General features: G+C 37.9%; 1 protein-coding gene across 1 annotated transcript; it reads right to left on the reverse strand.

Annotated features, from left to right (window-relative positions):
- Window positions 1–15,704: 15,704 nt before the first annotated feature.
- On the reverse strand, window positions 15,705–16,473 carry LOC116180219. The gene is made up of 3 exons (XM_031500103.1): window positions 16,271–16,473; window positions 16,054–16,218; window positions 15,705–16,001 (listed from the first exon to the last, which is right to left on the reverse strand). Exons 1-3 carry the CDS (start codon window positions 16,445–16,447, stop codon window positions 15,840–15,842), a joined length of 504 nt encoding a protein of 167 aa, XP_031355963.1. The 5' UTR covers window positions 16,448–16,473; the 3' UTR covers window positions 15,705–15,839.
- Window positions 16,474–17,643: the final 1,170 nt, after the last annotated feature.

Here is a 17,643-nt window from a genome sequence, read left to right on the forward strand (position 1 = left end):
CCAATCTTGGAACTGTTTGAAATTATGGATTCTACAGGCCACATTCCATAAGAAAATTTTTTTTCCGGGTCGATCTGAGACAATTAGACTTACCAGCCGCACTTCATGAATCACAGTGGGCTGCTATTGTCGATACCACCAATCACCAGTTTTTGATAAATTGATCTCCTTCAGAAAGAGACAAAGCACGTCTTCTAGCCCTTCATGAACAAGAATCAGGTGCATGGTTTTACACCCTTCCCTCTGCTTTCGTTGGAAACTCTCTTAGGTGATTCTTCTTTCAGAATGTTGGTATGCTTTCGTTTGGGTCTACCTCATCCCTGCCTCTGTCGATATTTTAGGCCATCGTGGCCTTTCCTGCCGCAGAAGCAGTAGCCGAAGATCACGGCATAAGATGATCAACAATTATTATCAAACGCACTCTGAATTCTGCTGAGATTCCTGCACTTAGGGCCAATTGCACCGTCAAAATTAAGTTTCCCTTAAAGTTAAGCATAACTTAAATACCATAGCAACGATTGTCTTAATAATCGTTGCCATAGATTTTCAGTTCGACTTAACTTTAAGCAAGGCTTAAGTTTTTTGGTGCAACTGGGGCTTGGTGAACCCAATGGATACCTATATTTCAGAAAAGACAACAAAAGATCAGATGGAATTACTTTAATTCCTTGGACAATTAGGATGTTCTTGATAAGGGTGATGTTACATGTGCTGACACTCTCGCTAAAAGTTACATTAGTTCTACTTCGCGACAGACTGGGGAAGCAGCTCGAATTAGGGAAAAGGATAAACGTAGAAAGTACCATACTTCAGACCCAAATTTTCATTTTGTGCCACTGGCTTTTGAAACATTTGGTCCTTGGGAAACCGCTGCCAAATACCTCCTCGCTGAAATTGATATCAACATTCGAGGTAGGTACTAGAAGAATTTGTACATCATCCTATAGGCAGCCCTTTATTTTGCAAGTACCTTTATCGTTTATAAGCCCACGAAAAATTAAATTTTAAAAGAAAAATATACTGTTAATAGTTCAAGGTAGAAAATCTCCAAATTAATGGGTCCACCGCGATTATTTATAAGGTAAATTGTGCATAAATAAGCGCTTGCAAGCGTTCTCGTCCAGATATTTTAGTGGGTTTTGTTACGTCCGAAAGCTCTTGTTATTCAAAAGATGAGAGCAAACTAATATTTTAGAATTTCAGTCATGATACGCCATTACTAAGCAGGTTTTGTTTCCTATTGTAAATTAAAACGAGCATTCGAACTGCAAGGCCATGCAGATTTACGCAGTTATCAGCTTGATAGCGCCGATCCCGCCGATGATTTACTTATTATAGCAACTTTTTATTTATTTTTCTTTTAAGTTAAATAGCACCTACTATTTCGGTAATTAGTCCAGGCTAAATAGCTTTAAAATGATTTATTTTCAAAAAAAATTAGTTACCGGGCGAAACCGGGTTTTTCAGGCAGGTGAAATGAATAGAAATTGGGAAAAAATAATTAAAACACCTGAATTTTTCCGCGAGTGAAATCACGGGGGTTGAAAGCGGTGGAAAGTGGTGTTTTGCAAATTGTTGCAAAACTATTGATTTTAGACGAAAATGTTAAATGTAAAAGTTATAGAGATTTAAAAAATGAGCAACTTTTGTATCTGCAGTATTTTCACATAATATCCAATTTTCCTAGAAAAACCGGAAAACTGTTTTTTTCGTTTTTTATTCTTATTTTTGCGAAAGAATGTCGTAGGGGTTTGAAACTTGGAGGTAACATAGCCTGTTTTATGATAAAACAGAAGATAATTGTTTGTACCCATAAAGTTGAACCGTTTCCAAGTTCTCACGATTTCTGTAAAAAATCACCTCTTTTGCAAGGGGATGATTAATCTATTTTTTTCATCGTACAGAGGTGCGCGGGGTAGCAACATTTTCGTAACGACTTACATTTTAATAATAAAAAATAAAAAATATTATTCCAATAGAAAAATTTCAAGAAAAGCGGCAAAAACTGGGGGAACAGTTTTAAGATACACCGTTTTTGACAGTAGGTAAATAGGCTTTTTTGCAAAATAATTAACGTGTTGGATCCGCGCTAATAAAAAGTTTTGGAAATCTGTCTTCTCTCTCCTCTTTAATGTTGCTAAAATATTTTGTTTCCCAGTGACCAACTGCCTTAATTAAAACATCTTTATTATTCTTTTTTCTGGCATTTTTACTGCAATAAAAGCAATTCGAAGTTAAATCGAATTCTTTTGCTTCCTGAACAATATGTTTTTGTTCACTTTCTCTCTTCCTGCCTGTTTTACAGCTGATGGGATTAAGCTGGGACTGTTGATCGTTAATTTACAGGAATTATGAATAAAATCCTCATAAAGTTTATTCCTGCAGGTTTGACATCTCAAATCATTTGCTTTGGCCGGTAAAACCAACGTTCTTATTGCAGATTTTGCAAGTTTATCAACAGGCCCAACGCAATTGCATCAGCTATAAAACAAGCAGGAAGAAGTCAGTGAACAAAAATAAATTGTTCAAGAATCAGGAAGCAAGATACATAATTCGATTTTATTTCGAATTGCTTTTATTGCGGTAAAAATGCAGAAAAAAGAAATAATGAAGATGTTTTAACTAAAACAGTTGTGAGCATAAGATAACAAAAGAGAATATTTAGGCAAACATTAAAGAGAAGGAAGAAGACAGATTTCGAAAAAATCTTTATTAACATCCAACATGTTGATTTATCATGTCAAAAACCGTGTATATCTTAAAACTGTTTTTCCGGTTTTTGGCGATTTCCTCGAATTTTTGCTATAGGAATAATATTTTTTTATTTTTGTTTATTAAACTATAAGTCTTCCCGAAAATTTTGCTACCCCGCGCACCTCTGTACGTTGAAAAAAAATAGATTTTTCATCCCCTTGAAAAAGAGGTGGTTTTTTTCAGAAATCGTGAGATCTTGGAAACGTTTCAACTTTAAGGGTCCAAACAATCATCTTCTGTTTTATCGTAAAACAGGCTATGTTACCTCCAAATTTCAAACCCCTACGACATTTTTTCGCAAAAATAAGAATAAAAAACGAAAAAAACAGTTTTTCCGGTTTTTCTAGGAAAATTGGAGATTATGTGAAAATAGTGCAGATACAAAAGTTGCTCATTTTTACATTTTTACATTTAGCATTTTCGTCTAAAATCAATAATTTTGCCACAATTTGCAAAATACCACTTTCCACCCCTTTCAACCCCCGTGATTTCACCCGCGGAAAAATTCAGCTGTTTTAATTATTTTTTCCCAATTTCTATTCATTCCCCCTGCCTGAAAAACCCGGTTTCGCCCGGTAACTAATTTTTTCATGCAAAAATATTATATAGCCTGGACTAAATACCTACTTCATGCCATTTGTAAGCGGACTTACTACCGGCGAAGTTCATCGCAAATTTATAGGGGGGAGAATTACGCGATTTTTGAGAAAATTCGATCTGAAGTGGCACACAGTCATTTGAATTGAGGGTTGTATCTTTTGTGCTCCGTCCAATATTTATGTTTCCTTAATCGATTATGTTTAAAAGGTTCACAATAAGCCCCGTAACTGCAAAACAAAATGGAATTCCGCTAAATTTAAGAATTTCTAAGAAAATTTGATCTTAGGTGGCACACACTCTTTGATTTGGAGATTGTAACTTTAGGGCCCCATCGAGTATTTTAAAGATTTCACACTTAACCCCCTAATAGCGCAATAAAATATAAATCCCCAAAGTTGATAAATTACTTAATTTTTAAGAAATTTTTGCTCTGCGTCTAAGGACAATTATCTGTTTAGCTGTTCAGCAGGGAAATGCGGCTTGTATTTTAGGCACTCTACCGCCACAGACAGCATTTAATGAAATTTTTTATATCTTAATTATACAGCAAATTTTTTTTTAGTTTTTAAACAATTTTATTTGCAATATGTTAATGTTGTAACCTTTTGTTAAATTCATAACTATTTATTATATTATCTGATATGATGGTTGTGACATATCAAATATTTTTGTTTCGTTAATTGATACGTTTACACCAAGATTTCCAATCAAGCCCTTAACTAATTGCATAATTAAACGTATCTTACCGAAGATTAGAAATTAAAAGTGGTACTTATACTTAAAAGGGTTGAATAGACCGAAAGGGATCAATAATAAATTTATCGAATTCCATCTAATTTAACGAGGAATACGAGCGGACAAATTGCCCTCCTGAAATAGGAGATTCTTAATAAGTATAGTTGTTTAATTGACTGCATTTTCAAACTGCAATCGGAATAAGATGATTATTGAGTAACGCCCCACAGGGTTCTGTAGTAGGTCCAGTTTTGTTCTACCCCTATTCAAAAATCCTTGCATTGAATCGCAATTTGGTTGGTATGCTGTTTTTGAGTTCTCCTGTTCACGATTTACAGCTAAAACCACGGATTGTAGGTAGAATTACATGGTGTGGTATTTTAATTAGATTTCTTGCATGGATTTCACGAGACCGGTATTTATTTGAAAACCGTCTTATATAGGACGAAAGGGAAACGCGTCGTTTGCACACTTTGAGCAAATTAGACTAAACAGAAATGAGAAAAGACGTAAGAGAAGCACTTGAAGGAAACGGGTCGTATGGCAATTGGTATTCAGAACTTCGGAGCTCCAAATTCGATTCCTCATATATATACACACACACACACACACATACGTACAATAAAATGAGATGCAGAGAAAATCATCAAAGGCACAAAGCTTAATAATTCCTTTCCACAATTGAAGAAGCGGCACATCGAAAAACTCAATTTGCATCGACAAATTCCGTCGAAATTGATAAAATGGCGCTTTATTCGCCTTTGGAGCTCGACTAAAATAAACAGTCGTACAATATGATAGCCTTTACTAAAAGATATTGCAAAATCAATTTCGTGAAAATTTACTCTATTTTTGTAATTTAAATTTTTTTCTCTTCGTCGTTCCCCTTGAAACAAATATATTGAGTCGTTTAATCAGATTTGTTACTATATTGAAGGAGGGGTGGTGTACGTCCTTTTTTGTGGTAAAAATAAAATGTGTATACTTACGCCTAAGAGCAATTTTTCGAAAGTTCGTATCAATCTACTATACGTTTTCCAATTTGCGAAATTGAGCGGAGTGCGGGACATCAGACATCAATGCCCTAAATGGCACGTGTGGCATGCATATATATTTGTATGTAAATACTCTCGGCTATAGGAAGAGACACAGGTGTGAGATATGTCAACCGTAAGATATACAGTCTGTTTTATGCGGCCGCATTAGGCGCCCAAGATATTAGCTGAAAGCTGCTGTACTAAGAGCCGACGTTGTCCTTTTCAGACGTTTTCCCAAAGACAAAAGTAATTACAATTGGAAGCTCTTTGCTCGTTCGAGATGCACAAATGACATTTCTGCTTACTTCGTTTGTTGCGGTGCGATTTCGTCCTAAGGAGCACAGTGTCCAAAACGCACTCACGCGCGCAATGTCAAAGTGAAAAGCTAAAAAAGACTTTCGCCCGAGAATTAGGTTTTGTCCTCACATACAATGTATAAATATAAGTTAATATAAAATCAGGCGAAGTCCTGAAAAGCTGACAACAAACTTGATTACCGTCACTGTCGGTATTACGAGCAACGAGCCTAAATAATGTATTGCAAAGGTAAAATTTGGTTTTCGCACTTTTTTTATCGACAATAAATGTTTTTTTCATCCCGATTAAGTACCTACCTTGACGGGTCCGTTAACTTGGCCCCCCCACTGAGAGATTTCATAGTCGTATTATTTTGAAATGAATGCGCTCGTTATGCGCTCATATGCGCCACCGATAGTAACTCTTGCGCCATTATCGTTTTTTAGAAATCCGAAAAAACATTTGGGGGGGCCAAGTGAACGTAGCCCCCCCAGTACGTATTTTGTCCCTTGTAACTAGGTCACCTGATACATTAATTGGTTATGCGCTCAATTGCGCCACTTGAATTAAAGCTAGCGCCATTACGGTTAAGCCATAAAAAATTTTTAAAAAGTGGAGGGTCTAACTTAGCGTTTTCCAAAGTTATTTCCGGAAGTGCGTCCATTTTGAAAATATTTTACATCGATTCGGCCTTCGGAGTAACTCCTAAATACAAATTTTTAAAAACCTACCTATTTTACTTTCCCAGAATCGTTTAACTAAAGCTCCCAAAAAAAACACCCTGTATAGTGTTTCTGAAACACTATAATGGCGCCAAGATTTTTGTTTACGGCGCATTTTAGCGCATGATGAAAGGTACGATGTAGTAGAAAAAACATGTTAAAAAACGTAACTTTTGAAAACGTTAAGTTAGCCCCCCCCCTTTTTAAAATTTTTTTATGGCTTAACCGTAATGGCGCTAGCTTTAATTCAAGTGGCGCAATTGAGCTCATAACCAGATGTATCAAGTGGCACAAATACCGGTAGCAAAATGCGTTATGGGGAATTCCGTTCACTTGCCCCCCCCAATATATTTAAGAATATCCAAAAAACAATAATGGCGCAAAGATATCTTTTTACGGCGCATTTCAGCGCATACCTGAGAGTACAATTTCGTATGAAAAGATGTTAAAAAAAAAGTAACTTTTAAAAACGTTAAGTTGGCCCCCCCACTTTTTGAAAATTTGTCACGGCTTAACCGTAATGGCGCTAGCTTTAATTCAAGTGGCGCAATTGAGCGCATAACCAAATGTATCAGGTGACCTAGTTACAAGGGACAAAATACGTACTGGGGGGGGGGGCTACGTTCACTTGGCCCCCCCAATGTTTTTTCGGATTTCTAAAAAACGATAATGGCGCAAGAGTTATTATCGGTGGCGCATATGAGCGCATAACGAGCGCATTCATTTTAAAATAATGCGACTATCAAATCTCTCAGTGGGGGGGCCAAGTTAACGGACCCCTATCTTCGCCATGTTTTCCCATACATCCAATTTCTCTATTATACTCCTTTCCTACTCTACTGTTCCAGTCTCCCATTATTATTGGCCTCCCATTTTCTTCTTTCAGTTCATCTAGTATTTGTTGTAGATTTATGTAGAACTCTGACATTTCTTCCTTTTACTGGCCCATACAGGGTGTCTTAAATTGAGTAGGATAGCTTCCGAAAAAAGTTTCAAATAAAAGTTGCAAGATTCGATGGGATAAATTCAATGGATGCCGAAAAATTTTTTTAAAATGGTCGTTTTCGAGATGTTGACATCAACTTTCTTATTTTAAATGGACACCATATTTTATTTTTACGTCACTATCATCCAAATATACCAGGATAACCCCTTAAGAACCGATTCCATTAATCGCCCAAACGTGACTGACACATTGCACAATCCGAATGGCCTGACAATGAATTACCATACTCCTGATCCATGGGTAAAGGCCGTCTTTTCTTTATCTTCGGGAGCTAACTCCCCGTGCCAATAGGCACTTTTTAAATCTAACGTTGTGAATATCTTTGATCTAGCAAGAGTAGCTAAAGTGTCCTCAATTCTCGGTGATGGATAGCTGTCTTTCTTAGTCATGTTGTTGAGCTGATACAAAATCTGGTGGAGCTGCCTGTCTTCTTCGGATATCGGAGATGCTGCCTACTATGTCCGTAAATCAGTAGATGGTACCTGAGACTTTTTGCATTCACCTTTCAAATGACCCAGTTTCTCGCACTTCCAACAACGAGAGCGGCTCTTTCCACGTTTTTCTAGATTTTATATCTTCAATATCTTCTTAATGGTGGTACAATGTCTGGAAACTTAAGCCAACATTCTGACGGCCATTTTGACATTTGAGGTTCTATCCGCGTTGACAACTTTATACGCTAATTACTGCAAGAACATTCTAACAATGGCATTCACAATGTGGGAACTTTTCGAATGAGGCAATCACCGTTTCGTTGAACGAGAAAATAAAAATACACGACGAACAATACAAGTAGTTAATTATAGTCACTTTATCGACACGAAACAAAATGAAGTTTGTTTCTACGATTCGAAAACTTCGAGAGGATTGCGCCAATAATCATTTTACACTCGAGGAGATCCCCAAAAATACACCGACTTAAATTATAAGACGTGTAGATTTAATTTGGCATGTATCCAAGCTACTCCAGCAACGCATCCTCTTCCATTTTTCATTCGAAATCCCCCGACGTATTTCCAATATTGATTTATGCTCATTTATTTTTAGTTAAACATAAAGGAAAATATTCCCGTGTCGCATTACGGTAAGTTTCTTGCATTTAAACTTCGTTCATAAATAGATGGGATTTCTCGACTCGATTGTGTCGTTCCTCCCCAGCTCCTATTACACGCATAACTGTAATTATTGCCATTTTTAATCTACTTCTCTGTGAATAGAGCACTCCTAACAATAAGCCGTATCCATAATAGCCTCTTTTATACTCTTATACTCCATTATAGCATTTTTTCAAATAAAACTCCCATTGTTTTCCCAGTCATATTTCGTTCGATGGTTTTATCGTTTTAATCTATTTTCGCTTTTTGTGTGTGTCAGTGATAAACGCGCGTTGCGGAAGATTTCTATTTTGTATACAATATGCGCAATCAAGATGGCTGTTTATCATATAATTTTCGGATAATTGTACGAAAATATCGACTCTGGTTTTTCTTATAAGATTTATTCATAGTAGACATCAAAATTTGGATAGTGGTCTCCTCAGCTCTTTATCTTCTCCGAGTCACCTCGCCTCACTGTCTCTCTACCTCTTTGTCTTCTATATTTTTCATCTCATTCTCTCTTGTCTTCCTGCTTCTTTGTCGCTGTTTCTCCTTTTCTCTATTTTTTTTACTTCTTCTTGTCTCCTTATGATTACTTCTTAATTTCCTTTTCTCCTTGCCCTTTTATCTCTTTTGGGCTCAACCTACATCTCTCATGGAATGTTTCAGAATGTATAAGGTTGATACTGTTATCATCCACGTTGGTTACGTCAATGGTGCTAATTTTCCTTACGGACGCGTTGACTTGTAGCTACTCTTTAGGTTATTAACTTGTATTAAACTTTTTTTGCGTTTCCTATATAAATATCTATTAAATATTATGTGGTGAATAGATAATGTGGTATCGGTATATCCATAACTTATGACAAAAAGAATTGGTAACGTTGTGCTCAGATAATGCGCCTAAAACAAATTAAAAAAATTGATACGTTACCTAAATTATACTTTTAAATCAATCAATACTGCCAGATGCAGGTAATACATCGTCTTTTTTATTTATGATGCAAACGTTATAGGTTACGATTCAAATTAATGAACAACTCCATCTTAAAATTACTATACAATTTGAATGAAATTGCAAAATGCCCCATACTAAACGCAATTCAGTTTATTAATAAATGATGCAAAGTATAACTTATCTTGAACCAGTTGATATAACGCCACACAGTAAAATTCAGGTAAAAGACCCGAGTTTTCAAATAGTTACGGAAAGATACAACAACAAAGGCAGGATTGCGACAACGAATGGTGTTCCAGTCTTACATCCTTTTCATAGCAGTCTGCGATTTTAACGGCAACTGCTTGGCAATAATAACAACGAAAGCTCCATGTAATGGCTGCCCTCTTACTTGCTTTCAAGCACGTGTAAATGGCAGGTAGGTCAACCGCAATTACCTCTTCTAAACTGCTCAATAGGTGTTGGAAATTGTTTCTACCCGTTGTTTGTTGATGTGTGTGGAAAAGCACGTCTGGAACAATAATTAGCACTTTTGCACTAAATAATCAAGTTCGCATGGCGTAAGAATATTCTTCACTTTACTGGGCGGCAGTAGATATACAATGCCGAACCTGGGCCAGTTAAAAGTCGCTCGCCACCCTGCGGTAACCTTGGAGAGTATTTCAAGGTGACGGTGACATTGAAAAGTAAGTCAATTTCAAGAGAATTCGCTTTCAAGGTCTTCGGGGGTCAATTACCCCATTTTTCTGTTGTCATATTTGAAGTTCAAGGCTACCAAATGTCACCGAACCCATTTTTGCGGTGCCACAGAAGCCAAGCCAAGGTCACTAAAGGTCAATGACTCAATTTTTGTAATATTATCCATTTTATTTTTAGTCATCAAAGTTGTTTCAATTTCCAGGCCAATTGTCTCTTTTTTTGCGGTGTCATTTCTACCTTCAAGGTCTTCGCAATTTAATGACTCCTTTTTGTGGTGTCATATTCCATTTTCACGGCAATCAGAGGTCAAAGGCCCCGTTGTCATAGTTATTTTTCAATGTCATCAGAGGCCAATGAACTCTTTTTGTGGTACCATATTGCATTGTTAAGGGCAAAGAAGTACAATGACCCAATTTTTGTGGTGGTCATATTTCATTTTTAGTGTTATCCAAGCTCATATTCTACCTTCAAACTAACCAGAATTCAATGACCCCCTTTTTTGGCGTGTCATATTTCATTGTCAAGGTAATCAGAGGTATTTGGCCCCATTTTGTGTTGTTCGAGTTCATTTTCAAGGTCATCAGAGGTCAATTCACTAGTTTTGTCGTGTCATACCTCATTTCTAAGGTCAAAGGAGGGAGATTGACCCTAGTTTTGTGCTTATTATCGAGAATAACAAAGCTCAAGGGCCTCAATTTTTGTGGTGTATTATTCTATTTTTCCAAGGAAATCAGAAGCACAGGACGCCTTTTTTATGGTGTCACGTTTATTTTTAAATCCATCAAAATTCATTAATTTCATTTTTTGTAGTGTCATATTCCATTTTGAAGGCCAGCAGAAGGCAATGACCATATTTATTGACGAGTCAAATTGAACTTCCAAGGTCATCCAAGGTCACTGCCCCCATTTATAATTCAGTTAGTCGGCGCCCTGCTTTTACTAAAGATAGATTTCTCCAATAAAAATGCCAAACAAGGCCGACAAAAAGTAACTGGACGTGTACTTGCAAGTAATGATCGAATTTCGTTTAGAAATGCGTGCGCCGCTTCAGCACGACCTCGGACGGCAAAACAAATAACTAATTGTAATAGCTGTAGCAAAAATAAAGAGCTAAGGCATTGAGAAATCCACCACAGGAATTAACTTCCATCTAAACTAGTGGATTACAAACATGTAAGAATATCAAATATGCATTACGAGAAAAACGAATATAAATAAGAATACAAATCAAAGGTTACATAAGCGGAATTCAAATCGGTATTATCAAACGGTAAGAAAATAAGCGTCAGACGTTGTAAGAAAAATCAAATTTGTTTAGGTAGAACTTTTAGTTGTAAGCTTCCTGTAGTAAGTGTTGTAAAATTCCTCCGTTAGATGACCTCCATTAATTCCCCACTTGTACGCTTTGTCCCTATTATTTTCTTTTTCACGAACCTTGACCGGATATTAATCCAGAACTGCATTCGATGTAGTCCACCGAATTAAGGGATCCATCAGTACCCCAGTTCAAAAATGAAGAAATGAAAATTGTATTCTATTCCCATGGGAGCCCGTCCGGGAAGCACTTAGGCATACCAAAAGCCCATTATGCCTACCGTCTTTCTTTCCCAACTGGGTTTAGAGCCTGTTTCTCTCAATGAAGGATATGACACTGTTTAGCCTAAGTCGGTTCACCCTCCCCGGGTACAGACAGCTGTCACCAAGGAGTTGATGATCAATGAGTCACAGTGACAGACCACATGTCATCCTGGCCTTGACAACGGAGGGAGCAATTCCTAGGGCAGGCTCGGGCCCGAAGAAGACCCCATCACTGCCTTCACTCGTCCGTCCCTTCGATCCCCCTATTCCACAGTGCGCTGACACCCAAATCAAGTGTACCCTATTAGACTCACTTGAGTTCACCTACAATCAAGCGTTTGCTGACAGGGCACTTACTTACGGTAACCTCCACGGTGGCCGTGCCCGGATCACATCCCTTCTTGCGAGGAGGGGATCGGAGCTGAGGGTTTCCTCCCAGATCTTCCCGTGCCCAAGGCTGTCTCGATCCTTCCACTCACCCCAATCGCTTGGCCCTATGGAAGCCTTCCGAGCCTCTGCCTCCATAGCTAAGTGTAAAGGCTCTAGTCCCAGAAGTGCTTCCATGACCAAGTTGGCGTGCGTTTCAAGGCTCCAGGGACTCCCAGACAGGCGAGTCTCTAGAGTGACGCTCCTAGTTCGGCGGTTTTACAGTTCCATCCCTTACTGGGCGTCTTGTAAAAGCTTGAAGGCTATTACAGACATCTTGAGAATCGAAGATCACATTGGGTTCATTGTATGCCGCCCGCGGCATGTTGGTTAGCGTCGAGGCCCGCACCCTGGCGGGACTTGCTATTGGATAAAGACACCTTTTGCCCTGACGATACTATACCCAGTTTGAATTTCATGCAATTCGGTTTATAAATGGCCGAGATGATAAAAATTTTCCAAGTCTTCGTGCCAGATCGAAGGAACTTCTATTCTGTGGTGTGGCTACAATATTCCCTCTGCCGGTACCTTGCCTTTGAAGTTTTTACCAACACATTTGCGCTAAAATGGCGCTGCTTTTGCCATTGATTAGTATATCGCTAAAGCTATGTCCAGTTTGAATTTCATGCAAGAAATCTTAAAAGCTCACGAAACTTTCAAAGCCTTAGCTCCTAAGGGCTCTTAAACGCACTTAAGCTAGCACTTAAGAGTCTCATATAGGCTAACGCCGACACTAAGCACTTAGAAGGTTCTGAAAGCTCAAAGACTACAGGCAACCCTTAAGAGCTCTTAAAAACTTATAAGCTCCACAAGTCACCAAAGGCTTTCAACAACCTCCAAGCTCCATTTAAGGTTTTGTAGAGTTCAATGTGGTTTTGGTTTTATGGAAATCCTTAAGATCCTTTAAAAATGCTTTATGGACCACTAAGAAACTCTCGAAAAAGAGGGTTTAAGCGTTTTTTTGTGGTAATTGCAGAAGGACTTTATCGAATTATGTATTTAATGGTACATTTCCATGGTGCGTACAGTCATCACCTCACGTCAATTTGGGACGTTTTCGACATAGCACCTTAGGCAAAGTAAAACCGCGTGATTATTGTCATTATCGCTTAAGCAGAATGTTAGCCGCAAATGTCCGAATGGGAAGGTTTGGAGAGCAACTTTGGAAAAATCCAGGTAGTGGTTTCGAACGCGAAGTTTTTTCTGGAAACGTGAACGGTGTGACTTTCCCTGGTAGTGTAAGGGATAATTTTACCTTTCTTATGGGGCAAACGCCGGGAGTCAATCCACCGCTCCTTTCAAGAGCATAGGAAAACTCCCCTATATAATTGTGCATTGCCGCGCAAGCATTTTTGTCACGTACAGTGAAGAGTCTGGTGTAGATCCTTTCATCCAGAGTCGATTCGATATCCAGTATAAGCTAAAAGGATCCAAGGAGTTAGAATTTTTCAAGGGGGTGGGTTTTATTTACCCCGACGGTTTCGTCTATAGCTTTCGGAAACGCGACGTTGTAGTCTAAATATTGTCGCTTCCCTTCATTGCGTATGTCGAAAACGAATCCAGACACATTCTTTTCATCGCAATTTTCCATTTTCTTGAGAAAGAAGTTGGTGTAAGTAAATTGATGTGCCATTTTAAAGGCATGCATGAGAAGAAACAACAAATTCAACCGCATAGCTCTACTGCTGTTGCTATAGTCTATAATCGTATCATCGGATTCTGCGGTTCAGTGACGTCCACCGTGTCATTAAAATGCGATTAACCTTACATTAGTGGATTTTATCAGTTAATTGCGATACTTTGGGATTGTGGATGAGGACTCTTACAGATTCGTTTTAAATATCCTTAACTTTTCCTGTTGTAATATGTTATAATAGACTTTACTCGATTTGAATTTTGCACATACCAACTTTTCTTCCGCTTTTGCAACAAGCCGTTGAATGGACGGTGTATTATCTTTTTTAACCTAGGTCATTTTATTTACAAAGACAGTGATTTTTATAAGCAAACGTCAAGTTTCACGGCAATCATAGATTTACGAATAACAGGCCCACTTAATTAGACATGTATTGTGTTCGGCATTTGGATGTCTTAAATAGTCTTAAGATACCTTTAAGGATTTCTCCATCCCTTTTAACTTTTAAGAATTTAAAGTTGGTTTCTTAAGAGCGTCCAAGAATTCATAAGAGCTTCTGATATACTTCAGTTTTACCTAAAGGATTTCAAGGGTCTCCAAGAAACTTCATGGGTCTTCTAGAAGCTTTGAGAGCGTTTCATTGGTTTTTAAAAGTACGCACAACCTACAAGGGTACTTAAAAGAGCTTTTGGGTTTTTTAAAGTTTTTTAAAACATTTAAGTGTCCTTAATGGTATTTGGTTTTTTTTTTGAAAAAAGCTTCCAATAATATGAAAGTCCTCCAAAAGTTTTTGAAATTCTTAAGATTCGCTTTCTTCTTTTTATTAACCCAGCCCTTAAGAGCTTACCATCGAACCAAAACTATTTTAAAGGTTTAAACAGTCTGCAGTGACATCAAGGAACACGAGCGTTATGGGTCTTTAAAAGCCGTTGCGAGCCTTTGTCAGTGTGTTTTAACGGCTTTTGAGTTTATAAGAGCCTTTGCACATTTTTATAGTTCTGTAAGGCATTTAAGGTTCTTTACCGGCATTATAGCTCAGTGGTAGAGCGTTGGGGTATAAATCCGGAGGTCGGGTGTTCGAACCTGGTTTGAGGTGAATTTTTCATCTGTGAATTTCCTTAGATCAGTTTCGAGCATTCTGCCGGCTACTCCGAATTAGGTTTTCCTGCAGTTTTCCTAATTCGTAAGGTAAATACCGGAGTAGTATAGAACAACTTAAGACCTTCTGCAGGGGCACCTCTAAAAAGCATTATGCGGGTCACTCTGAAATTGGGCGTAAGCCTGTTGAGGGCCTAGAACAAGAGGGACAATAAATAAATAAATAAATTTAGTGATTGGATACAGTGTCCAAGAGCCTGCAACTGCCCCATAGTAACACTTGACAGTCTCTTTCTTTAAGAGCCATTGTAAGTATTTGTAAAGAGTATTATAGGGATGATTAAATTTTAATGAGCCTTCAATGATACCTAAGACCGTTTAAGGGTCCGGCCCTATTAGCCCTCTAAGGGGCTTTAAAGGTCTGTACGGTATTTTAAAAACTTTGAGAATATTTAAGAATTTTTGAAAATCCCCGAGTCTCCGAGAAACTCCAGGGGTGTCTCTAGATGCTTTGGGAGTGTTCTATTGACTTTTATAGCGTCTAAGAGCCTTTTTTCTTATATTTCTCTAAAGTTATCTGTAAAAAGGAAAACCCAAAAAAGGGAACCTTCTTGCCCCAAAACCGGACTTTAAATAGTTAATAATAGCTTTCAAAGGCCTCTTGAAAGATCTAGAGGCCTTTTCTGGCCTTTAAGTTCCCAGGGACTCCCAAAGCAAGGTGGCCCTTAAAAGCTTTTTTAAAGACCTGTACAGTTAAAATGATTAAATGATGATGATGATTTGGTACTTTTCAGAATTGTAGTAACGTTAGTAACTACATATAAAAACAGTAAACCGTAAACGGTAAACGACAAACGGTAAACGGTAAACGGTAAAAGGTAAAAGGTAAAAGGTAAAAGGTAAAAGGTAAAAGGTAAAAGGTAAAAGGTAAAAGGTAAAAGGTAAAAGGTAAAAGGTAAAAGGTAAAAGGTAAAAGGTAAACGGTAAATGCAAGTGTTGGCGAGTTCAATGTGTTTTTAATTTCAAAGTTCTTAAGAACCTTTAAAATGTTATGGGCCTTTTGGACCTTATACGAGCCTTTAAAAGTATTTCATAGGATTTAAGGTCTTTTTGTGGTAATTGTGATGGCAAAGAGACGTTATCGAAGCATGTCCTTAAAGGTACATTTAGCAATTATCATCGCAAGTTAGTGTAAGTTAATTTAGAACGTTTTCGACATACAATTTCATGCAAAATAAAACAGCGTCGTTATTTTCACTATCACGTAAGGTGGTAGTAATCCGCAAATGTCCAAATGGAAAAGTTTGGAGGGCAACCTTTGAAAAATCCAGGTAGTGGTTTCGAATGCGAAGCCTTTTCTGAAAAAGTGAACAGTGTAAGTTTCCCTGGTAGTGTAAGGGATAATTTTACCTTTCTTATGGGGCAAACGCCGGGAGTCAATCCACCGCTCCTTTCAAGAGCATAGAAAAACTCCCCTATATACTTGTGCATTGCCGCGCAAGCATTTTTGTCACGTACAGTGAAGAGTCTGGTGTAGATCCTTTCATCCAGAGTCGATTCGATGTCCAACACAAGCTAAAAGGGTTAGAGGGTTACAAGATTTTTGAAGGGTGCCTGCTCTATTTACCCTAACGGTTTCGTCGACAGGTTTCGGAATCATGATGTTACAGTCCAAAAATTGCCGCCTCCCTTCATTGCGTATATCAAAAAAGAATCCAGACACATTCTTTTCGTCACAATTTTCTATTTCCTTCAGAAAGAAGTTGGTGTAAGTAAATTGATGAGTAATTTCAAAGGCTTGCATGAGAAGAAACAACAAATTCGACCACATAGCCGTTGCTTTAGTAATGGGCGATAATCGTATCATCATCTGATTTTATGGTCGTCCACTGGGTCATTAAAATGCGATTAACCTTACATTATTAGATTCTGTATCAGCTAATTGCGAGACCTTGGGATTATGGCATTATGCCGGTCACTCAGTAATTAGGCGTTGAGGGCCTAGAACGAGAGGGACAATAAATAAATAAATTTTAAACCTTAATGCGGGCGCATTAAATGAAAAACTCAACAGAAAAAAACCTTACACTCCGAGTAGTCACATGACCCAATAATCTTATAGAATCTAGAAGCTACCTACAAGGTTTACAGAATCTTTTCAACCTCTCCACAGAATCTCTACACAGTCTACGCAAGTGCTACATAATTCTACCATTAAATAAGTAGGCTGTAAGTAATTGCCTTTGTATTACCTGCTGTTATTATAAATTCGAATTTGCAAGGCTTTTGGGAGTTTCCGTTAGCTTAATTAAAATCATTCTAGTTGTTTTATCATTTTAAAACTCCCAGAAGGGAGACTTTGAAATTCAGTTAAAAACGATCCTTATTATCAGCTTGTATGATGAGTCTTTGGGCTTTGGACTTTAAACGGCTAGCAACCTTTAACTTTAAATGGCGAGCAATGTTTGAACTTTGAACGGCGACCAACCTTTAGACTTATCACATACCTAGCATGTCATCCAAATTTTGCCTTAAGGAATTTTACAATAGTTGAGTTAGGATACCTTATTATCCATTGAACTTTGGTAACCTTGAAAGTTAAATTTGACACCACAAAAGTAGGGTCTTTGACCTCTGGTTGTTTAACAAATGAAATTTGACACCACAACGTGGGGTCTTGAACGGCGAACAACCTTTGGACTTTGAGCGGCGAGCAAAATTTGGACTTTGAATGGTGAGCAACTCCTCTCAATTGCGTAGGCGTACTTGTGCAACGCCCCACAAGAATGCAGCACGAAGATTCTTAGAAAGGTTTTCTTATCTCGTGGATGTATTCATCTAATCGCAACTTTCTATTTTCTTCAGAAGAAAATTGGTACAGGAAAAATAGTTGTTGATTTCAATGGCCCAGGTGAGCAGTAGTATCGGCCACATGCTTCGGCTATTGACTTACTAATGTCCAGATTGATTAGGTGGATTGATATCTGATTTTATGCCCGA

Source organism: Photinus pyralis, unplaced genomic scaffold, assembly GCF_008802855.1.
Source record: "Photinus pyralis isolate 1611_PpyrPB1 unplaced genomic scaffold, Ppyr1.3 Ppyr1.4_LG9, whole genome shotgun sequence".
Lineage (NCBI taxonomy): Eukaryota > Metazoa > Arthropoda > Insecta > Coleoptera > Lampyridae > Photinus > Photinus pyralis.